Source organism: Varroa destructor, unplaced genomic scaffold, assembly GCF_002443255.2.
Source record: "Varroa destructor unplaced genomic scaffold, Vdes_3.0 BEIS01000007.1, whole genome shotgun sequence".
NCBI lineage: Eukaryota > Metazoa > Arthropoda > Arachnida > Mesostigmata > Varroidae > Varroa > Varroa destructor.
The window spans coordinates 34071933-34095453 of NW_019211460.1; the positions used below are offsets into that span (position 1 = coordinate 34071933).

Here is a 23521-nt window from a genome sequence, read left to right on the forward strand (position 1 = left end):
CCACAACAAACAACGGAGGTTATGGGAGAGCGGGCCTGACCAGCCGATGATGACGGAGTTGGCCATGATCTTGCCTAGCGCATAGCTGACGCTTCAGGCGATCTGCACATACAAGAAAAATGAACAATGATGATCAAGGAAGCCAAAGCACAAAGAACAGTAATGTAGTAGCGGTTCAATAAAAAAAATGTTGGGGACAAAAAGCAGCAATGAAATAAATCAGTAAAAACACCTGTAGAAGAGGCAATTTTGTCGTATTGCATTTAAAAGCATTGCCTACGTTATTATTGTTAATTTGGATTAAGAGCGCACTGAATAAGGGATGCAGATCCCATCCAGTGCTACCCAACCATGTACGTTCCGTCCCAATTACAAATCGATCTGCATAGATTATTAGAGCTAGTTTTCATCGATTACCGGTGTTCACTTGATGCGCCATACACTTTGCGGTCCGTTGTCCACACACCTGACAGGCCCTCTAGTAAAAATCGTATCTGCAGTTTTTCCGAAGGTACATCTATGTTTTTGTAGAATAGAAGAAACGAAAAGGATATGAATAAAAAAATAATTGTAGAGTATTTCCATTTAACCTTGAATTTCAATTTTTCCAAACAGTGGTTGATTCTCTCCAAATTAATGATAGACGACATGCTTTCGTTCAAGATTGTCGCACGGCACAATATGGCTATGAGTTCGTATCCATTGTGCATTGCATAGCAAAGACCTGCTAACTGACAGATCGATCGACGTGTGTTCAGAATCAGGACAAGGGGTGAAAAGACAATAAAATATAGAACGCTTGCTTGTAGTGTGCAGTAACCCAAATGTATCAAAGTGTCTGTATTCTTTATTCTGACTCGCAGGTGTTTTCAAGTAACACAGGGCAAGTCTTTCACCAAAAGAACTATTGGGTTTCCTTTTCGAATGCTACATATACCATTGAACTACGCACGCTCTTGCAAGAAAGTATCAGTCTTATATTGATTTTCACCTGTTTCGTATTTTATTGGTAACCGTTGCGATTACTTAGGCTATTTACCCCAAAAAGATGTTGACAGATCTTGTCTATTCAACGTTAATTACCGATCCGGCACAAAGAAGCGTTCTTCATTCCTACACAGTTGTTAATTTAGGTGACGACAGTTAGATAAGAGCTGCAATGCTAAAAATGGCTTAAAATATACTCAGGCTTATAAAAGCTAAATTTTCTTGTAAATACAACCATGTGTTTTACTATCGCACACAAGTTCACTCTAGTACTAATTATATATTTAACTCCACTATTTGCAGTTTTAGCGTACGGAAAATTTACCGCTAGTGATATTTCTGAGAATACGGGGAGAGTTTTGCTAAAAAAAAATTGCTTTTTTCAGCTGATTTTTTGCTTAATTGGAATTGTTTTTTGATAATTTTCGATAATTGACGTCTGAGACGGGCATTATCATGGGTGTGTAAAGCTTCTTCATACTGCGTCTTCACTGAAAAACTTCAAGGTAGACTAGTATTTTTTCGCCGGCAAGCATGATCAAGTTAATCGATTTGACGTACGTATATATCCTATGCGCATATTGAGGTAATTAAGTTCGCTATTAAATACGAATAAGATACGGAGTGAACAATGAGTAATAATCAAGGAGGACAATGGAGTTGCACGTTGGGCATTGACTGAGTTGTTTGAATGCGCTACCGGAATGGATCCTCAGACGCCTAAACACTTCAGCTGGCGGGCATATAATCGTATGGCTGGCTGATTGCTTTCGTACAGTTTACCGACCGCTCTTTCATTGGCATCTCGTTGGGAATCATGTTTCTACTCAAAGCGTTACAGGCATTTCTAAGATAAAAACTCTGACCTTAATCCTCGTGATTTAGTTTGTACTTCGGCCTTCGTATACGAGAACCAAAATAGCGGTTAGCGTATAGGAGTTTTAGCGTAAGTATAGTATTCTCGCCTGGTTTCGTTTTTATGCAGCTGTTGATACTAATCTTATCACGTAGATAACGGGCGTCCCCTGGAACATATACGTAACCAATTTTTCTGTTCTTCCAGCGTCCACTTTTTTAAAAATATACCATGCGATGTCTAAAAACCTAAACATTTAAAGGTCCAGTTTATCCTTAAGTAATCAAAGCACGTATCATACTACGGGTCTTATAGCCTATGGGTTACGTTGGGAGTCCTTCATTAATTAGATACTTCATAAATTGTTTTGACTCTTGAAGCTCTTGTCAATTGTCGTTGACTCTCAATCTGGTCTACTTTCGTTTATGTATTTACGCCGTCAATGTATATTTTTGCATAAATAGCCAGATTAGTCGTACGAGTAAAACAAGAAAAAATAAGAGGAAGAAGAAAACAACAGTTAGGCGCGCAGAAGGCTTTGTAAAAAATATTGCGTTGAATTGAAAGCATTGTTCTATCGGTGGGGCCAAACAGATAAGCGCTGCAAATATCAACGTGTTGCTTGTTGATCCATAATACCCTAAATCGATGCAAAATATTAGGCAATCGATGAAAAAATTCTCAAATTTTATACCGGCAATTGAATAATGAGGTAAGATATAGCCATTATAGCGGAAAGACTTTCAAAAAACCGAGGTAACTAGAAGAATAGCTAAATGTAATATAAGGCTAAAAAGTTCTCTTAATCAGAGCTTATTAAACTTACCACAAAACAACCAGAACTGGAAATCATTATAATTTTAGTACTTGCTATCTCCGATGATGAGTCATTTAATATTATAACGATCAAACATTTTAAGTATTGACTTTAAAAATTGGGCTCTTAAGGTAGCCAAGTTACGTAGTTTAGAGAAGCTAAATTCTCAAGTAAACTGTATTGGAAAATAGATGATGAAAAACTCATTTCCGAAATTTCTAGTATCATCAATGTGTTTTTAGAGAAAATGTCTTTCTTATATCGTTGACAGCGACAGCCAATTGGAAACCCATTATTAGGTATGTTTTCAATAAAAAAAAATGCTAACAAAAACCAAATTAGCCAGTCTGATATCCCACGCAAGGAACCCGCTACTCACTTTTCGAGCTTTAATAGATTACCCTAAACCTACTCATGAAGCCATATAAAAACTGAGCAGTATTATCAAGACGTGTTCCTTTAAATTCGGTTTTGAAGTTATTTATTTAAGGCGAACCCGATGTTCTACAACAGCAGATTCCTGACTGGATTAACTTTCGGCACCATAGAACAGCTAACTGCGAGACAAAGTTACATCGGAACTTTACAGCGTCTAACTAGCAAAAAGTTAACGATTTGATAGAAATGGTAGTCCGGGACATAATAAGGAAGAAGGTTTTTCAAAGGTAACGGGTGAAGTCTATAAGCAGAAAGATAAGATCACACACAACGCTCTTAAAAGATACATTTTACGTACCTTACCTATTGAACAATTGAAAGTTCCATATTGTCATTAATGGTTCCAGTTAAGTTCTAGAGGCACGTGGTCATGGGCTAGTGCCATTAGATAGAAGCAGTATATGTCAAAACATTTTTGAATACCAAAGATCAGCAAACTAGTAATATATTAATGCATAATATTCGCGCTCGAATTGTTGTAGCCTATCTAGGCGGTCTATCCAACGAATCGTAACAAAGCAAACCGGGCAAATGGAGCTCAAACTCCGTTTATTTTATCAGCTAAATGAAAACAAGTTTACTCGGTATCCGGTGCCCGTGTACAGCGCCCTGTCGGGTACTTCACTACCAGATCATGACACGCTACCTTTACAGCCCATTCCGGAGCTGCACAGAATCTCGTGCCCGCGCGTTCCTTAGGATTATACCTCACTGACGATACGCACCCTGCTCTACTTCTTTGTGGGCCCATACGTGGTGAGCAGATACGCGTAGATGCGAATGCCGATGGCAGTCTTCGCCGCCTGTTCTTCGATAATTTCGTGGCTATAGAAGCGAGGCGACAATCCTGCCTGTCCTTTTTTCGTCGCTCGAAAAGAAAACACATGAAACAAAGAATTAAAAAAAATCGGAGAAGGTACGCAAGGTGGAAAACAGAAGAGCGAGCAGATGGAAAGAGGCCCTTCACTTCCTCCTCGAACAACGAGGAGGCATCGAGAACTGACTAACCGCCAGCGACGAGGAGCCGTGAGCCGTCGGAAAGCCGCGTTCTCTCAGAGGGGTTGGTAACTTAACGCATGCGCCAAAGTCTCGAGGAGCGCAAGACCCGCGCAGGCCGCAGCAAGTACCAGTCAAACAGCCAACAACCCATCTAGCTGCTAGAGGCAAAGATGCAGTGAGGCCAGGCAAACCGGCTAGGAAAGCAAGGCAGGCAGCGATTCACAAAGGCACTGGCAGCAGTAGGCGAGGCGACTTTGGCTTTCAGTGACTCTGGATGAACCTCGGACGGTGGCGGCTGTACTGCTCTGCTTTTGGTTCGGCTCCCGACCTGCGCCCCTACTGCCCCCCTCACTTACTGTCTTTCTGTCTGTGTGTGCGTGCGCGTCTGCAAGTGTGTGTCTGAAGGGCCGAGAGAGCGCGCGTCTGCAAAGGGGTTGATTGCATGAGTAGGTGCCTTTGTCTGTCTGTCTGCACTAGCGCGCCTGTCTATCGTACCATCGCATCAAGCCAACCGAGGTCCTCTTATAGCTGTATGTCGGCCTACTGAAGCTGGTAGTGTGGTGCTAATCGGTAGTGGTCTATCGTGTAATAGTTGGCTCCGCTGGCTTGCTCAGCGGTGGCCCCACTGCGGCCCTGATCGCACTGCCGCCCTGATCGCACTGCCGCCCCTGATCGTTGATCGGCTGCTGGCTGAGCCGCGCGTCGTTTATCTCCATTCGAAACGACGCCTGCGGCGGCAGCAATGGCTACTCAGCCCGAGGCAAGCGACGCCCTACAGCCGCACGGACCTACCACCGGACAACCGGCCGCCCAGGCCAACCAAAGTGGACAACAACAGCAGGTGCAACAGCAGCAGCAGCAGCAGGCAGCTCCGTTGCCGGTCCAGCAGGAAACCGTCGAATCGTTAGTCAAGGAAATCGAGCACCTAAAGCTGAAGCTCGACGAGGAGCGCAGAAAACTCAATGATGTCGCTCGTGAGTAGCGAGAGTAGTGTGAAGTAGGATGTAACATGTAAAAAGAAACGTGTGGTGCTGGTGTCTTTTGCAGTATTCAACCAATAACCAATGTTAGATAGCTGTAGTGGTTAGTGGGTGTATTCTCGTTCGGTGTATGTATTTGTCCGCGCCAAACGCGGAGATTACGAAAAGTAAACGTTAGCTCGTGTACACCTCGACGATTGCTGTCGCTTAATTCGTCATCGAAGGCGAAGCAGGTTTGGTCCTTATCCCTTGTCGCTTCCGTCGAGATTTCAAGATAATGCTAATGGTGATGAAAGACGTCAAAATGACGAAACAACGCAAACGAAATCGATAGGAAAGGATACGTTTGCTTCAGCCGTTGGTAAAAGTGACGTGAACGATCCTAGGAGTTAAAAGTCTGTTGTGGATCACCCTCCTAATAGTAAACAACTTGTTCGTTAATTGGCTAACCACGGCCATCTCATAAGGGAATATACGAACCGAGTCCATATACATATGAAAGTATAATCGTTAAATCTCTCGTTTATATATGTACGTAGCCGGATCGTGAGCAGCCATCGTATCGTATAGTAGTGCTATAGACGTAAGAAACTTGTCAATGGACCCGGCTGTCGACTCGACCAATGGGTGTTTGCTTCTGTACGTTTCACGACATGGATATTTTTCTACTTCGACAACTTTTGCTCGCCCTCGGTATAACCGCCTTTAGCATATTTTTACGACCGCTGTGGACAGGTGTTACGCCATGTTGGCCCAGTGTGAAGCCCAATGTAAAATCTATTGATCTGATAGATAAATGTGATTGTTTGAAACTTAACTCAACAACGCAAAAATCGATGTTCTTGTACCGAGGCCTTTTAACGTAGGCGGCTGTCAAGTTACGTCGCTGGACGAAATTTTACCTGTACGCAGCAGGCCTACCGACTGCAATCGTCTGTAATGTCGATGCGGAAATTTTCGTTTATAAACGAGAAAGGGAGAGGTCAACGGGGGATCGGGCTAGGGAAGAGGGAGTCCTGAGTAGCGAAACTTGTTGCGAGTATCTCGTTGCTTCTTTTGTACTGCTTACGTTTGTTTATTTCGCCTCTGTATTTGTGTCCCTGTGTATGTGCACGATGTGTTTCAGTGTCGACAATTGCTCAGCGCCTCGAGACGATAGGTCCGGTGAATATCAAGCCACGACGCGTCCTCAAAGGCCATCAAGGCAAGGTGCTTTGCGCCGATTGGTCCATGGATAAGCGGCATATTGTCAGCTCATCGCAAGACGGAAAAATGATCATCTGGGATGCATTTACCACCAACAAGGTAGGTGTTCCGAAGTCTAGTTTGGTATGGGTCCCACCGAACCTGTCGGTGAAGTTTGCCAGAAAAAGTTCGTCTGGTATAAATAATGCTAGGGCCGAAATATTTTTCACGTTCTTATCGCTGCCTGCTGCGCCATTTCGGTGGAACTAACAGTGTTTATTCTACTCAGACACGGTACGACTATTCCAAGATCTGGCGTTTGGCAGTAAGGTGGCATCGACCATTTTGGAATCAGCTACCGATGCGTTGATTACACCTAGCTAGAAAGACGCGGGGAAAAAGGAGTTGCTAGAAGAAAGCGTATTTCAGATAGAGCGTTTTGTTCGGTTATATTGCCGTTATCGTAATTGGTCGTTTTAGCTATTGCTTCGATCGGGGGACAAAGCTATCCCGTTTAAAATCAAATCAGGGCTAGCAGGTCACTCCCTTTTACGGACAGATAAACGCCCTCATACAAGCTAAAAGCTAAGTGTTAGAGCATATCACCTCTGGTATCCTACTATTTTTTAACTTATCTTTTTTTTGTCCTACACTGGCGGGCGAGGTGGCGTTGGCCAAAATATTCTTGCTCCAATCGAACGTCAGACAAGGATATGCAGTAACTAATAAATGCTGTTGTAACACCGATTAAGTAAGCTTTGCAGAGCTGGAGCTCAAGCTTACACCATAAAACGTGTATCGTACACATAGTACGTAAAGGATGGGTTTTGGGGAAGGGTATGATCTGTATGCTAGTCGAGGCAAAAACTGGGAAAATGAAACGACTATCAGTCGATTGATTGCTGTCACGGCCTCCTGTGTTAAACCAGAGGGGGGATGGTCGTTGAAGCCGGTTTGAACTTTGCTGTTTAGAATATTCGTCCAGACCTACCATTGCGAACCCATACTTATCGGTTGTCCTATCGCTATTTGAGTAAGAGCCACACTTAGTCACCTTTTATTCTGCCCGATAGGAAGAATCGCAATTACGCGTGTTTACCGTAACTGCCTGATGTCGGCCTGTTACTTCTCACAAGCTTTGGTCGTATCGATATGCTTGTCGACATGGAAGGACAACAAGCGATGAACCACACGGGCAAGCAATGGGATCCTAATCGTCAAAGAGCCAAAAACGCAGACAATCGCGAATGTCTTCATCGTGTTCAACGCATGTTTCAGTGAGAGCGTGCCGATATGTTGGTTTAGATGCTCTCGAAATTATCAGTGCAATAACCGTACAAGAGTGACGAAGACACTCAGTAATAAACTCGACATAGCCAGAAAGGATCCCTTGCGAAACGCGTGTTATGGAACGTGCCCATTTTTAAGGGTCGAGAGAAAACTGGCTAAAGCCCACAGTCATTATGGATGATCGCTACTTAGGATGCCCAAGGTCAAAGACAGCATAGCGTCTATTTTGTAGAGATCGGTCGAGAATGTCACTCTGAAACAAAATGCATCCTGGAAAATACAATGCTGAGTACTTTAGAAATTCATTCAATTAATTATGTTTCAATTCATATTCATTGTCATCACCATCATCATTCAATGAATTAAACAAATACTGCATGTGTTGTTCAACACAGGCAGTATTTATTTAATTATCCGCTTTAAATTATATAACAATAAATAATAATATATTAATTGTTTAATTATACTATTTATTTGAATAATGACCAATCTTTGCTACATTAGAAATTTGAAAGATCTCAAAAACGAAGCCCAGTGCTCAAACTTGTTTAGACAGATTCTTGGGAGGCAAATCTAGGGCTTTTTATAGTGAATTTTAAGGCTTTTGTAGGTTTTTAGAGCATACGAAAAAAGGGAACGATATGGCTAAAAACAATATTGACCATTGTGCGTTACGGTTACGCTTGAGATCACATGCTAACAGAAAATAAGCCATCGCTCTTCGTTTCAGGAGCATGCAGTTACGATGCCGACGACGTGGGTAATGGCCTGCGCCTATGCCCCTTCAGGAAACATGGTTGCCTGCGGGTGAGGACGACAACAGTAAATGCACTGTCTCTAATAATCATCTATTCTATTTTTGCTGTCAAATATGAATCGGAGAAGTGGCAATGCAGGTCTTGAGCATTGTCCTTAAGATAAACCTAATCATTATGGTTCACGATTTAAATATAATCTGTAAAAAGGTCTTAGGGCGGCCAGATGCTAACTCGAAGGAGTGAATTCGTTTTTCCAATCACAATATATGTGAAAGCCTCTAACGTGTGACTATTTCGTTTATTATTTTTGGTTATTATATTTCAGCTTGACAACTATTGATCATATAATTATAATGTAGGTTTTATTAAATATACTTATGCAGGAAAAGCACTTATTTAGCATCGTAGGCGAATTCGGCGCAGAAATGGTAATCGTCTGCCTCATGACCAACATATTCATTTAAGTTCGATTCATCTTATTCATGTAGAAAAATTTCTACACTTCTTTACTTATCCTAATGGCTGACTTTCCTCGATTTTTTTTATAAAACGTCTTAAATTGTTGATTTACTTTATTTTTTACCTAATAATTGTGGCATGTACCAGAGGACCTTGTTACTTTTTTCCATGACTTATTCTTTAATAACGTTTTTTTTTCTGCTCGTTTGACAACAATTCCAAATTACAGGGGTTTGGACAATAAGGTGACGGTATACCCACTTAGCTTTGAAGACGATGTGTCGCAGCGTAAAAAAGCTGTCGGCACGCACACCAGCTACATGTCCTGTTGTCTTTTTCCTAACTCTGACCAACAGGTAGGTGTTTACTATGCTAATGTATCAATTCATAGTAGAGGTGGCATCTTCCAGTCAACCACTCTGGTATACCTACATGTAAATAGGCGCAAAATACCTCTTTGTTTGCTACTTGGACAAAGTTGCGCACAGAAAAACTCGAGTTGTTGATCCTAACAGGACATGACTATGACCTAATCAAGTGAGGTATGTCTTCGCCGTTACCTCTAAACGCCGCAGACGTCTCATTGAAGGATCGTCATGTGAATTGATACTTAGAAATGCTGTATTATCATTGTATTACCATACATGATTTTTTCACTACGCTCGACGTGTGCTTCAGGAAAAACAATAATGACGATTGAAGACGTATCCCAAAATCGGAAGAGTATATAATAGAAACGACAGTAGGAGAAGATTTTTCCTCGTGTCTGAAACCTGTTTACAGCGTAATTGTGTATTGTATGTGATTTTTATATACGGCTTGGTATAACTTATGTTTAAACGTTTGATGCAGATATTGACGGGCAGCGGAGACAGCACGTGCGCCCTGTGGGACGTTGAATGTTCGCAGCTCCTGCAGAGCTTTCATGGTCATTCGGGCGATGTGATGTCTGTCGATCTCTCACCAACGGAGATGGGTAACACCTTCGTATCAGCGGTAAGCGTCCAAAGAATTAGCACGTTAAGTATAAATTGGTGCAGGACCAATGCGATCTGCTTAGTATGACATAGGTTTGGTTACGAGGCTGGTCGTACATTGTTTTCCGTCACATGCAGGCAAATAGCGTTCATTTGCTGAAGCCTAGACAGCGATAGGTTCTAGCTCAGGGAAGAGGAATATGTCTACACATACATAATACATATGAAAGTCGACAAGGCTTCTAATACGTAGGCATATTCTGCGTTTAGGGCTGTGATCGTCAGGCTTTAATTTGGGATATGCGATCTGGCCAGTGTGTGCAATCGTTCGAAGGCCACGATGCGGATATTAACACTGTAAAGTTTTACCCTAGCGGAGATGCTATTGTCACAGGATCCGATGATGCTACGGTACGTATGGGCACTTCTTCAACTAGTCGTCCCTGTTTTCTTTTTGTCCAGAACTATCTAAATCTCTAAATATTTAAAGTAAGGTGCTCACTCCTGTTATTGTTTTTCTACCAACACCAAATGCCTAGTAGCACTTTTCCAAAGCCGTAATCAAATAATGTAATAAATCACGCTTCGTAGAACATTATCGTACAGAGCCGAATTTGCTCTCGATGCTGGTAAATACCTTATTGATTAGAAGAGGAACTGTTTCATACCTATGACTTACACTGAAGTTTGAACGGGCTCTCTGACTCTGCCTGATGAAACTGCAAGATCTTCATTCACTTCGTACTTCGATTAATTGAGGTAACAGCAAAGGAATTATTGTGTCGTTATGTATCTCATCTATTTCAGTGTCGATTATTTGATCTTCGCGCAGATCGAGAAGTTGCAATGTACACAAAACGAAGTATAATTTTTGGCGTCAACTCAGTAGATTTCAGCGTGAGCGGTAAGCATTCGAAAGAACACTCAGACCATCTAAAGCTCTACATGTGTGATCTTGGCAAGGTTGCTACCAATAGCTTGCGGTTTTCGTTACTTTATATGATTGCAAGAAAAAAGTTCGCTGAAACAGATTCGTAAAAATCCAGTCCCACTAGAGTCCTAGTTAATTCAAGACTAGGATGAATACTGAAATGTTTCATCGAGCGGAACGCGAATCAAAATTCTATGACTTAATGACTCACTTTTCAACGCAGTCCCTGTGGCTTGACGTTTAGAATTTCCGACTTGTCCGATACAAAACAGGACAATTTTGCTAAATTGTTCTTGAAAGCAAAAATAAAAGATAGGACTCAGGTATAGTGAGATGTAATACTTGCATTTGGGCTTTTTACTATGAACTGGTTTCAGGCCGGATGCTGTTCGCTGGCTATAACGACTACACGATCAATATATGGGACACTTTGAAAGGCACTCGTCTCACGATTCTGTACGGACACGAAAATCGAGTCACTTGCCTAAAGATATCACCCGACGGTACTGCGCTCTCCACCGGCAGCTGGGACTTCACGCTCAGGGTGTGGGCCTAATAGGGATCGCACGAAATTGAAACCGACTGCTTGATATTGATAGAAATTATTTTACTTCCGAGCGAGAACTAAGTAATAACCTGATAAAAGCCAGACACGATAGAGGACACAGCCTGCCCGACATCAATCATATCTTGTGTCCTCTTTGTGAACTGCGACTTTGTCAAAAGTTCGATCCTAAAAATTTGGCACGCGCCAGCCAGCTCGACGCCCTCTGGTGCGTTTATAACGTTCATTCAGACTAGCTAAACCCAACAGGAAGCAGCTAATTAAAAACCATAAACAATTAACACACGAAACTAATGAGCATACGTAAGTGTTCGGTGCGGGCAGATACCGACCGAATGTGGGGCACTGTTCGTACACAGTGTTCACAAAATTGTTGGTTAGGTTTAGAATATCATAAAATTTATCTGTCAGTGGTAAATGGCACTGATAAGTAAAGATACGAGTATATCGCTGATGATAAGATCTGGTCCGTGGTGATAATGATGCGTTACAAGGAGGTCTATGCGCCACCAGCTGCTGACAAGCTAATAAGTAAAAAAAATAACGAAGAACGGTAACGTGAAAGGTCAATGGCCGATACGTGTCATAGGGAAACATAACGAGAGGTGGGCCGGTTTAAAACTTTGGGTTAAAAAATGGGCCGTGAAAAGAGAAAAGAGGACAACGCAATTCCTTTTGTGAGGAGGTCCTTTGAGCAAAGTGTGTTCCCCGAGCGGTCCGTGTATTTCGTCCAAAACAAGAAACAGCTCTACTCATCGCAACTGTCTATGAGCAACGATTTGTAAAAAGAAAATAATGAATTTAGTTACGGCCTAAGTGTGGACACCTTCGAATAAAAGAAAATTGACAACCCGGTAGTGACAAACGACGAGAACAACAATAACAACTACTCAGTAATCCAATAAAATTGCCCATGGTGCCCGACCGTTGACCCGCTTTCGGGTACTGCACCGTATCCTTTTCATCTGTCTGCTGCCAATACTATATATATTGGACTCCTATAAAAAAAAAATTGGTTAATGCCACCTCGCCAAAAAAAGATCTGCTCTGAATAATGTAAAAGATCATTTTCATAGCATCGCTAAAATCGTCTTTGTCAATACAGCGTTTGCGAAAAAAAGACACATAAGCCTTCTGTAGACGCTGTCTTTAAATAGATTCGCGCAGTTCTAGCGTGGCACGCTGATAGCACGCTGGAAGGTGTTAGAAGCCTGTTAAGGAATACGTGAGACATCTTGGCAAAGTCGTAGACAATTGTAAAGAAAAAACTGGCCAAATCCTTGTTCTGTTCCCAGATTGCATTGACGAGCACAGAGGTAGCATGGCGTGTACTGGCCAACGAATATCAAATGCAAAATCTATGTTAGGATCTTCGACGGAGACAGACTGATATAGCACCAGTAAGTAACAGAAATGGGAAAAAGTACTTGTTTGCAATGTAATTAGCTACATCTTTTCGTTCAGCAGGAACTATAAGTCTGTGATAGCATTAGAATTAGAAAAAAACATAGGCATAATTAGGACGAAAGCAGGACGGACAGGGAAAAACAATATAGAATACGTCCTACAGGCAAACATGATTAAATCCAGATAATCTAGTTTAGGCTTACAGCCAAAGACCTCACATTATTATGACGATCTAATACACAGTAGTAGATAATATCCCCTCATGAGGACCGCTCGGGCGGGGTGAAGCGAAGAGTATTTATTATAGAGTAATGGAAACATGTGAATTATAATAATAAAACACTACTTCATAACAGTAGTAATAATAACATTGATAATAACATTACTGTAATAATTACGATGGTGAATATATTGCAATGACTAACAATGTTAAAAACGATCTTCCCATGAAGATCTAGTTGGTTAATCTAAATATTACTCAGACAAACATATACACACATCAATAAACGAATAACAACAACAACAACCAGATAAATTAGATAACGATGGTTATAACGGGATGAGCGGGGAGGTTCTAGGAGTGTGGGGTCTGGAGGGAACACGGCGGCGGATCATATCTCTATAGTGAGACCATTTAGGTTCCGGTTCGCTGTGTTGTCCGAAGAGGTACGTTTTCGCTAAATCTGGTACAAGACGAGACGGCCCGTCGGTTATAATCTAATGATTGGAGGAGTTCGTGCGAGCAGCTGTTTGACGCATGAATGCTACGAGATAATAGAAACGGTATTTTCGTTTTTATCGCTGACGCGATACTACAGCTTAAGTATTCATTGATAAGTATCATGATGATGACGAAGCTACTTGGCCGGATCGATAGCGTACTGCTTCGTGTACTCTACACAGACAATCGGTTTTCGCATCGACGGAGAACAAACGCATGTCCCCAAATCTGGGCCGAATGTCGAGCTGGGCTCTCGCGAACGCAAACGAGAAACAGTATTGTTATTGAACATACATACGAGATGTGTGTTGATACTGATGTATTGGACGTACGATATTATATACGCTTGTGTCTTTTATTTTGTTAAACGTTAGGAAAATAGGACGTTTGAACGGTCGAGACCAACTTGCTTCGTATGCAAATTCCATATCAGCATAGACATATAATAAGGCTAATAAGAGAAAATAAGGTAGAATGACCTTGGCTCGGTTGTTGTTGGCAACAAGCACAACTTTTGGACGAGGTGTAAGAAGAAGCGACAATGCAATACTTTTTTAATGGGCACATGGAAGAAGGCCGTGTATTACCAAGATGCGGGACATGCACCCGCAGATTCACAGTTGAAAAATGGAACGTGATACATGAAGATAGCGTGGAAGAACTAGCACAGAATGGACTTTCGATTGAAGTTGGATAGGCTCTGGGGTAAAGTAAGGTAGAGCACTTAGGGACGAACAGGAGAACGCACACATGCATGCACGCACGTACAGAATAGGAAAACAGCCGTGAATGATGTGGTCCTGACAAAAGCGCCTGCGGAGACTCCATCTCAGAACACCGATACATAAACGAAAGGACAACGGTCAAAGTCAATAATTCTGTTTTTCTTGGTCCTGTCGATTCACTCATTCGGTACACGTACGCACCGCGTACCACATTTTATAAACACATACAATCATCAGAAAACACTCACAGTTGTATACACACATGCCAGTAAATATACATAGATACGAGTGTATACATACATATTACTTTAGTGGTTATATGTGTTTTTTCGCCGTCAATCGTTGCTCAAGTATGGCTACACAAATACAGTTGTTGATTGATAAAAGTTAAGCGGCTAAAGAGTGGCAAAAGTGTGTTGACCACTAGTAGCTTGAACGAACGAAGGGAACCCCAAGAAAACCAGTGAGGGGTTGGCTAAACCCATTTTCATGGAAATAATAAGCGAAGTATGTAGCACATTATAACAGAAAAGATGCAGGAGACATAGATTAGCACAACGACAACCAAACAACATTTACACAGCGGGAAAATGTGGTGTCATGTGGGGAGCATATAAGGCGAGGGAGGAAGAGTGCGCTGCAAGAAAGCATAAGAAATCCTTAATCACCCTGACCGTGCTCGACATCCGGTCCACCGCCGTCGTCCGTGTTGCACATGGCGTTAACGCGACGCGACACGCGAGAGAGGACCCCATGAGATTCAAAAACGCATTGAAGCTTAGCGCAAATAAAGAAAAAAATTAATAACAATAAATGGTAAATAATAGTAATGATTATGAAATGATGAAGTGTGCGAAGGGGGACAATAACGACAAAAAAGCTATTTCGAGGTGGCTTATTATGGCTATACGAGTGATATATATATATACATATACATATATATCGTTAATTAGTTACATAAATTATGGTGACGATGATAATAATGGATCAAACGTTTGCTACTGAATTGTTATTACTGTTGTTAGTATAATGAGCGAAAACAAGTATCTTTCGTTTGTGGAGTTCGTCAATGAGGTACAAGATTGCGCTTCCCATTAAACCTTCGGAGGCACCAGCCTACCTCCGGCCTGTCGCATCGCAAGGTGCGAATTATGACCACGGACAATATAACTGATAAATACTGGCAAAGTACCGAAAAAAAAAAAAAAAAAAAAAAAAAAAAAAAAAAAAAAAGATTAGTTTCATTGGAGCATCCGAGATATAGTGCAGATAGTTTACTTCATGTTACCATTAGAACTCGTTGTTGTTGTTGTTGTTGTTGTTGTTATTTTTATTACTATTATAACGCTGATTATCACAATTCGTAATGGACAGATTTGAAGTCGAAACAAAAACGATGCTGAAGCCGCTCTGCAAAATACTGGCCTGAGCCGAGATGAATTTCTAAGACGACAAACAAATCACTTATCCATATCGAGTATCGTCAAACAATAGTTGAATACAGCTGAGATCCACTCACAAACGAAGCGCGCAGACAGATAAACATAACCCAAGAAAAACATCCCTATGTATATAAACATATATCATATTGTAACACTGAAATGGGCACGCGGAACATCCTGTAGTTGAACTACGAGGGACGATCTATCCAGAAGTTTCCTGTTGGCCTTGGCAAACATGATTCAGCGAAAATTGATGATAGTGAAAAGATGGAAATCGAAGGGATGTTGGACAGCGAAACAGCTCTACTTCAAATCATATGACGATAATTACTACTACTACTACTACTATTCAGTATCATTATCAGCGTATTAATATGATCTCAATTGTAATGAAGATAAAGATGACGACATAATGGATTAAGGAGCTGCCTCCTTGATACGAAGATAAACGCTAGGGTAATAAGAAGGATCGCAGTTATAAAACTGGTGATGGAAGAAGAAAAAAAAATTACGGATTATAACAGGAACAACGCAAAGAAGAAGAAGAAGAAGAAAGGCTAACACTAATAAAGAAGATGATATACGAGAATAATGAAGCGAAATAATTTTTGTGCAGAGACTGAAAGCGCAGCAAATAATAATAATAATAACAAGTCAATGAAGAATAAGCGAACTAAGTAATAACGAAAAACAATAATATCGTGATGATACGATTACTGATGATGATAATTATTATAACGATGAAATAATGTGTTAATTTGTGACTGAGAAGACTGCGAGCCAGATACACATGGGATACAATAATAATAATAATAGTAATAATAGATAATGAAAGATAGGATCGTGATGTTATTTTGCCGATGATTGCCTCGATCATGACATACGATATAACTAATAAATGAGGTGGTTACGGTCAGAACTATAGTGACTGGCTACTTAGGAAGATGACTGCGTAACATAATGTCAAAACACGAGCACTTAGAGGGAGCGGGGGCGACCTACAGGCCAGCTGAACACAAGCATTCCGGGGGGAAGGAGGCTAGAAGCGATCAGAAATAGATAAGAACTTCAAAACAATTAAACACACGGCAGAAAGACTCGTAACAACAATGTATATTATGTTTTTTTTTTCTTTACTATTTATTTAGTTTTTTAGGTAATGTCGACAAAGGTAGTGAAAGAAGCTACGTCTTACTTATCAAGTAATAGAATTATGAGGCTGGGCTATTACTGCAGACAAAAAGTGGTGTGCCTGTACAAGTCAGCTGATTAGTTATCAAAAAACAAAAAAAAACAAATCGACTCATAGCCTACATACACACACATATATATATATATATATATATATAGAGAGAAGTAACGATAGAAACATACACAGAAAACGATAAGCCTATGAAAAAGTACATAGAAATGCACATACGTACATATTAGACAACGGGAAAGTAGCGAACGTACTCTTCACGTGCGCATGGCGTTCAGCAGAGAGAAAGTGAGTATCTGCTATGTGTGATTGGTTCAGTCTGTAGATGAATACTGACAATGAGTAGTAGCTCGAATGTTTGGGCTAGGAGCATTTGTCTGATAGTCACATCTGTACGTTCTGATGTAAAGATTTGTCGACGTTTCGGAGCACGATGGCTGTCAATAAGACTAAAGTAGAAATGGGTACGAGGACTGGTCAACAATGGTGTTTTAGAGAGTAAATGACCGCCTGTGCGATATGTATCTTCAGCAAAAAATTATTGTTGTGTTTGAAACCGAAACGAAGTATAGGGCATCGCTATTCAAAAATATGGGAGAATATTGCTATGTTGAGTCATGCGTGAGACAGGAGCGTGTAATGTATACCACTAGCCCTTATAGAGCACGAACATACACTTAGACGTACATGCATACACGCCAACAGACAAGCAGAAATCATAAAAAAAAAAAAGACAGGCTTATGTGCACGCGTTCGGCATGTTACAATCTAGCAAACATCGGATTATTGTTTCAAATCTTAGGCCACATAGTTAGAGATGACCACTGGTAATCGACTAAGTATCATGATATGTTAAAATGTCAGAGAGAAAAAGCCGGGCAGAGAAAGGAAGCGGAGAGAAATCTGGAAAACGACATTTTGCGGCTATATTTCCTTGGTGGTAAGAAGACCAAGAAAGAGTTCCGAAATTCTGAAGAATGCTTGGTGGGTGTATGTGAAGAATTGAGCCGAGGGGGGCGTTGATGTCTAGGGAATAATAATAATAATGAAAATAATAACAACAATAATAACAACAACAATAAAAACAATGCGAGTAGGTGCACAAGGCTGCGACTCGAAAGACCAAGAAGATTTGAACAGACTGATGGTAGCGAGTGGATCAAGAAATCGGACGAGACGAGAGTCAGAGAGCAAGTGAACGATCGGAAATTTCCGCGATATGGCGAGAAGACTGTTGTACCTTAAAGCAATTGTATCCTATTATTTCTTGCCAATGCTAGACAAACCACTCTTCAATAAATCCGATAAAAATAAATACCAAGCCAGTTTAATCATACTTAGTGCTGATGCGCGGACCACTAGTTCTTATAGAAATTAATAGTTTTAAATTCAGTTAGATCGTATGCTTATATAGTAAGGAAATAAAATCGTCACAGCGGTGCTAGCATGTGTTATGACCTGCTCGGACACGAATGATAAAAACGTGTAGGTTAACTATACTGCGAAGGGCACCTTATGGTTTTTCTAATTTTTCCGAAATTCGACTATTGCGATATCTCACGTTTTTTTTTTTTTTCGACGGTTGTACTAGCTGGTTAAGGCCGTTCATTATGCCGCCTATTCGAAACCTACGAAATTTTTCAATTTGACTTGTTAAACAATCGCATTGGCCTCGACGCAGTGTCGGTGCGTACGACAAAAGGATGAATAGGTAACCTATTATGCAGGCGACAACCGCTTGCTTCCAATTGTATGAAAAATTCTACGCTTCAGGTATATAGGGTCCACAAAGCGGGCACAGTAATCCAGTTTCGAGCCGCTGGATGTTATACTAGACCCACACTGTTAAAAGTGGCGTAGACCAGCTGTCCTATGACTATAGTAGTAAGTACTCTGATTTAGCTGACTAAAAGGCTGTGGAGCAATAAGGCCTCTCTTCTGTAAGTATTTTGAAATAATGGATTAGAAGCCTTTCTGAAAATCACTTGGTGATTCGTTCGAAGCGCACCGTTCATTTAAGATGATATTCTGATCGACTTTATTATTATAGAACCAGTACGAAAAATTCTTTTTTTTTTTTTAGAAAAAAAAGTATACAACGCTCTATTCGAGCTGGAGCCCTTACTCCTCGATGAAAAAGCATTCCTCTAATTAAAAAGGATCTACACAGGGGAAAAGCATTCTGTAACACATCCATGCAAGTATTTCCTTTGAAATAAGATTATTGGCTATATTTTTTTAATCACAACACCCCCGATTGTTATTTGTATATGAACAAGTAATCGGAATCATCTCTCATTTAGTACAGGATTAAGAACTTGCTTGCCTTAGATGTCTAACCAGGGTGGATATTATGTGAAGTTTTCAAGCATACATGAAGACCTATTAACCTTGATAATAATTCCTTCATAAGGAACCAGCGTAGCTGCATGTTTGTTGGTCAATGATTATATTGTAGTAAGCAGCGTACTAATAAAGATTCGCATTAGCCATTTGGTCCACGCCGCCCCTGTAGGTGTTACAATCATTATTGTATTACACAGTGCTACGGTCGGCGGATACCGAATGCTTTGATTCTATCTTATACTCTTCGTATAGGGAACGTTAAGGAAGTACCGTCCATAAGTTGCTTATAAGAATTCCGCCTGGACATTTCGTATGGAAGCAGTTTTTGGACAGAGGTTTCCCTGGCTACCAGTAGGTCAGATGAATTGTCAGGCCCTGTAAAAGGGATATATACTCCTTCCTCTCTCCACGCCATTTCTCGTTCCATTCGAGTGATGACGATGCTTCTACGCACATAAACGCACGTACGATTCAGTCTTGCCTCCGTGCGGACACGAACCAAGACCTCTGCTTCTTCTAGCGCTGACGGCTGAAATATCACCTGGATTTACGCCATGGCCCTTAAATCGGATTGAGGCGTAGGCATGCATTACTTTTCCTTGCTTGGCAATGATGGGGTTCCTCACGACTTATGGCTTAAGTGAAGACTCAGCCATAGACCAGGGGTGCGGATAGACGGCTTGCGTCGACGTCGTCTTTTTATGCCTTCGTACTAAAAATCAACATTCGCCGTACGGAAGAAATTTTAAAAAATATGGCTCTAGAAGAACCTTAGACTCACGTAGATCCGCATGAGCGACATCGACGTCACGTCGTCGTCGTTGTTGGGTGTGCTGTCATCATTGTTAACGCAGGAGAGAGTAGGAGCATGTATGTGAGCTAGCATAGCGCAGAAAACAGTTCCGTTATCGGGCCACAACAAGATGGGGAAGGCATAAAGCGCGAGCGTACTAAGCGTCGTTGTTTAAAACGCTTTGTCGGACAGCGATTGCACAACAAAGCGACTACCGAGTCCAAAGGGCGAGGCATGGATGCTTCCATCTGTAGCCTTTTACGATTGCAGGCCACTGCCGGGAAGGAGTAAAGACAAGCGAAGGAAATGTATAATGAACGCGACGCAAAACTTTTATAGTTTCTTCGGTTTAGCCCTCTAAATTATTTCTGATGCTTTCTCTTTTTGAGATTCGGCAGCCTGCAGTCGAAGATGAAGCTTCCTTCACCGTTGGCTTCACTCAAGAAAGATTTCTGAGCCGAACGCAGCGGCTCGGGCTGCTGGCAGCAAGTAGAAAGGTTCAATTCCAATTTCTCGCTTGCAGTTCCGACCATCCCAGTAGAAGCTCTCGGCTTCATTTTGTTGTCATAGCTACTTCTTTAGCCGAGGCGGATGTTAAGCTGCGGATGGAGTAGAAGCATTTAATTAGAAATAGAGTATCTTAGAACTTTATACTCAGTTTTGGGAGAATTTGGTGTGTCATTTTGAAATAATCTTCGAACGCAAGCAGCATATACATGTATTGTGAGCCAATAATAGTTAAACTGAACATTACGATCAATTTTAAGTCTTTATGCCTTTCTTACCCGAAGTGAACTATGATTATAGGTTTTCTAACATTAAGCATGACACAATGATATTATCCGCGACTCAGTAGCTCCCTTTATGAGCTACTGAGTCGCGGAACAAGTTATCGAGCGCATTACTATATTCTTAGTGCAAGCCTTCATCTTTACTGCCCCCCCAAGTACCAATACGAGGGATGCCAAATAGGGCATCGATGTTGTATTTGTTGAACCGTCTATTCTACGCTTAAGCAAGCAAGATAATTACCTTCTATACCAGCAGTGCAGCACGTTGGTATTGTTACCTAGAAAGGCAGGCGTGTATTGCACTCCGTCCCTTTCAGACTGTGCGCTACCCCTAAACAGAGCGCAGTTCAGTGGCGTCCTCCTATACGAGAACGATGCTTTGTCTGCGACTTGCCCACTGTATTGGTAACGACTGCCCAGACTATGCGGCGAAGCAACGCATGGGTTATCGATTAAGCAGGGTGGCTGCATCGAAGCTGAGTTTTGGGAGGAGGCGGGCGGGCGGGCGGAGGGGCGGTAGTTCGGGAAAGTTGAATTGCATTAATTCGTTCGGGGGGGGGGGGGGCAATGTACAGAGTGACTGGATGTATGACGGATTCCGGGTCTCAAGCACAAGCTCAAATAAACGTGTAAAATATTGCATCGATTGTAGGTTCGGAAAGCAAAACAGTCTAGAAAGCGCGCCTAGGACAAATAAAAGAAACACAAGTGACTTGTGAGCGTAGCAAATAGTTACGCTGAAAAGAAAGAATGCTATAAAAATTACTAAATATTTGTGTGACGTTTATGTAGTAGCTGTTATGGCCAACCATAAGAAATGAGGAAGCATACAGTTTGGCTTCAGGAAGATGGCTATTAGGAAGAAGAGACGGGCATAAAAAACGAAAAGATAAGCGGAAGTTTGCCCTTTTGATTCGTTTTCTCGTGTTCAATCAATCAATCCGAGCTTCAACTAATCGATAAGGTAGTGGCCTGAAATAAAGTTAGGTAGGACGGTCTAGCCGCTTGAGGCAATTTTGTATCGTAGAATGTGTAGCGCTACTCCTGAAAAGAATATAATAGCTCTATATTATGCGGTTATATAGATTCTATAACTAGCGAACGCTCAGCATGTTAAATAGGTTAGAGTCTGGATAAAAAGCATTTTTTGAATAGACAAATAAGACTAGAAGCACCATTTTTTTTCTTTATGTAGTTCGTTACCGTCTGGGTTGGCATAATAGTTTAGAGAGTATAATAATGTTTGCTTGAGGAACCGGACTCATCATCCCCACCGGTACCCATGGATACCTCAGTAATTGACTTAGTCATTTGAGGTTTGCATTTCTAAATGAAAAGGATCACTTACCACTGAACGCGGTAAGGGTACGAAATTCTACAGTTCCTGACATAATGCATCACTGTCTTAGTGAAGTGCGCGCACTTATAGAGAACTCCCGTGTTAAATACACTTCCTGTGTAGTACAATATTTTTTTGAGCGCTTCAAACCTGATTTCGGCGATGTCAGTTACAATTAACCATGAACTTAATTAACTAAACAGCATTTTAGACAACTGCCTTCTCAGATTTTAGAGTTTGTAGATCTTGACGATTTTCTATTGATAATAAGTTTCGTCACGCAAGCGGCGCCGGTAGGAGTTTGTCGTTTTCTGCCGTTGTCCCGTTGACAGCAAACAATGATGAGCTTTTATCAAGATAGCGTGACTTTTCTAGTATATTGATTAAGGACGTTTTTCTAGAATCTCACAAAGTACTCAAGACAATTGCGATCAACAATTACGGCTACAATTAATTTTTGAAGAAAGTCGTCATTAGTTAACGGTAGTGGACTCGATTCCTGTGTGCAAAAATTCAAATGCGTCCGCCGATCATATAGAGCGCCAATCGGTAAACGCCGCTTCCCGTACGCCCTATAGAATTCTGTGTGCTACTAGTTAACCGAAAAAGCTGTCACTTAGTATCACCGTTCCCTGTTCAGTGGAGTTGATTTTACTACCCTTTTACTAATGGTCAACAACTGAAATACCTTGTAGGCCAGCTCCTTCACACCCGAAAGTCCCTTATTAATTTAATAGCAAATCTCTGTTAGTATTTTATAGGCGTTATCAAACATCTTTGTTTTTAAACCATATTTTTTTTCCGGTTCTTGAGACGGTTATTGCACGGCAGACTTCCATATAATGTAGTAGCAACGGCGGCAGCGGAAGCTACTATAGTCGATGGTAGCTAAGAATCGCGTTCACTGTGACCACCATACGACAGACGTCGTGACCCATTTTTTCGTAGTCATGGCCCGTGGCGGAACTCCTTGCCTTCGTTATAGAAGGACAGTAGAATCAGGTTTGGACTCTGGTGAATAGGGGCGTTGAAAGCAGAGTCATCATAGACAAGCAGCAGTAGCAGCGGTATGTTACTGGGAACCATGTGATCCCAATTCGTCTCGAGAGGCGTACTAGCAGAAATGACATACTAGCAGAGGGTACCGGCACGTCAACCTATCATACATCACAGACATGACACAACAGAATAGATGAAGTCAGCGGCCCACCAAGAAACCGGATAAGGGGACAATCGGGACCCCGCTTGACGCTCTAAAAAGCCGTAACAAAGTTTAAACCGTACGGCCCTGTCTTGTTATTACGTCACAGCAGTATAAACGTTTCTACTATGATAAAAAATAAGATAATTTTCCCTGTCGGACTCAATGACAATCTCACGGCTGGCCTTCTGACTTGCCCAAATAGCAAAACATGGTGCGCTGATGCCCCATGTGCTCTGTGAATGGGCCACGTTCGTTGCTGGAACCAATATTTATCTCTACTATTTCAGTCTTTCTCACTGCCATTTTTAAT

General features: G+C 41.4%; 1 protein-coding gene across 2 annotated transcripts; it reads left to right on the top strand.

Moving 5' to 3' along the window:
- Positions 1-4250: 4250 nt before the first annotated feature.
- Gbeta5 (guanine nucleotide-binding protein subunit beta-5) lies at positions 4251-13029 on the top strand. 2 transcript variants are annotated; one of them, XM_022815094.2, is made up of 8 exons: positions 4251-5071; positions 6204-6382; positions 8283-8359; positions 8999-9125; positions 9622-9765; positions 10017-10157; positions 10554-10650; positions 11055-13029. In XM_022815094.2, the coding sequence occupies exons 1-8, from the start codon at positions 4840-4842 to the stop codon at positions 11231-11233; spliced, it is 1176 nt and encodes a 391-aa protein (XP_022670829.1). In that variant the 5' UTR covers positions 4251-4839; the 3' UTR covers positions 11234-13029. The 2 variants fall into 2 exon arrangements, with proteins under 2 accessions (XP_022670829.1, XP_022670832.1); XM_022815097.2 differs by lacking the exon at positions 4251-5071 and adding an exon at positions 5686-5716.
- Positions 13030-23521: the final 10492 nt, after the last annotated feature.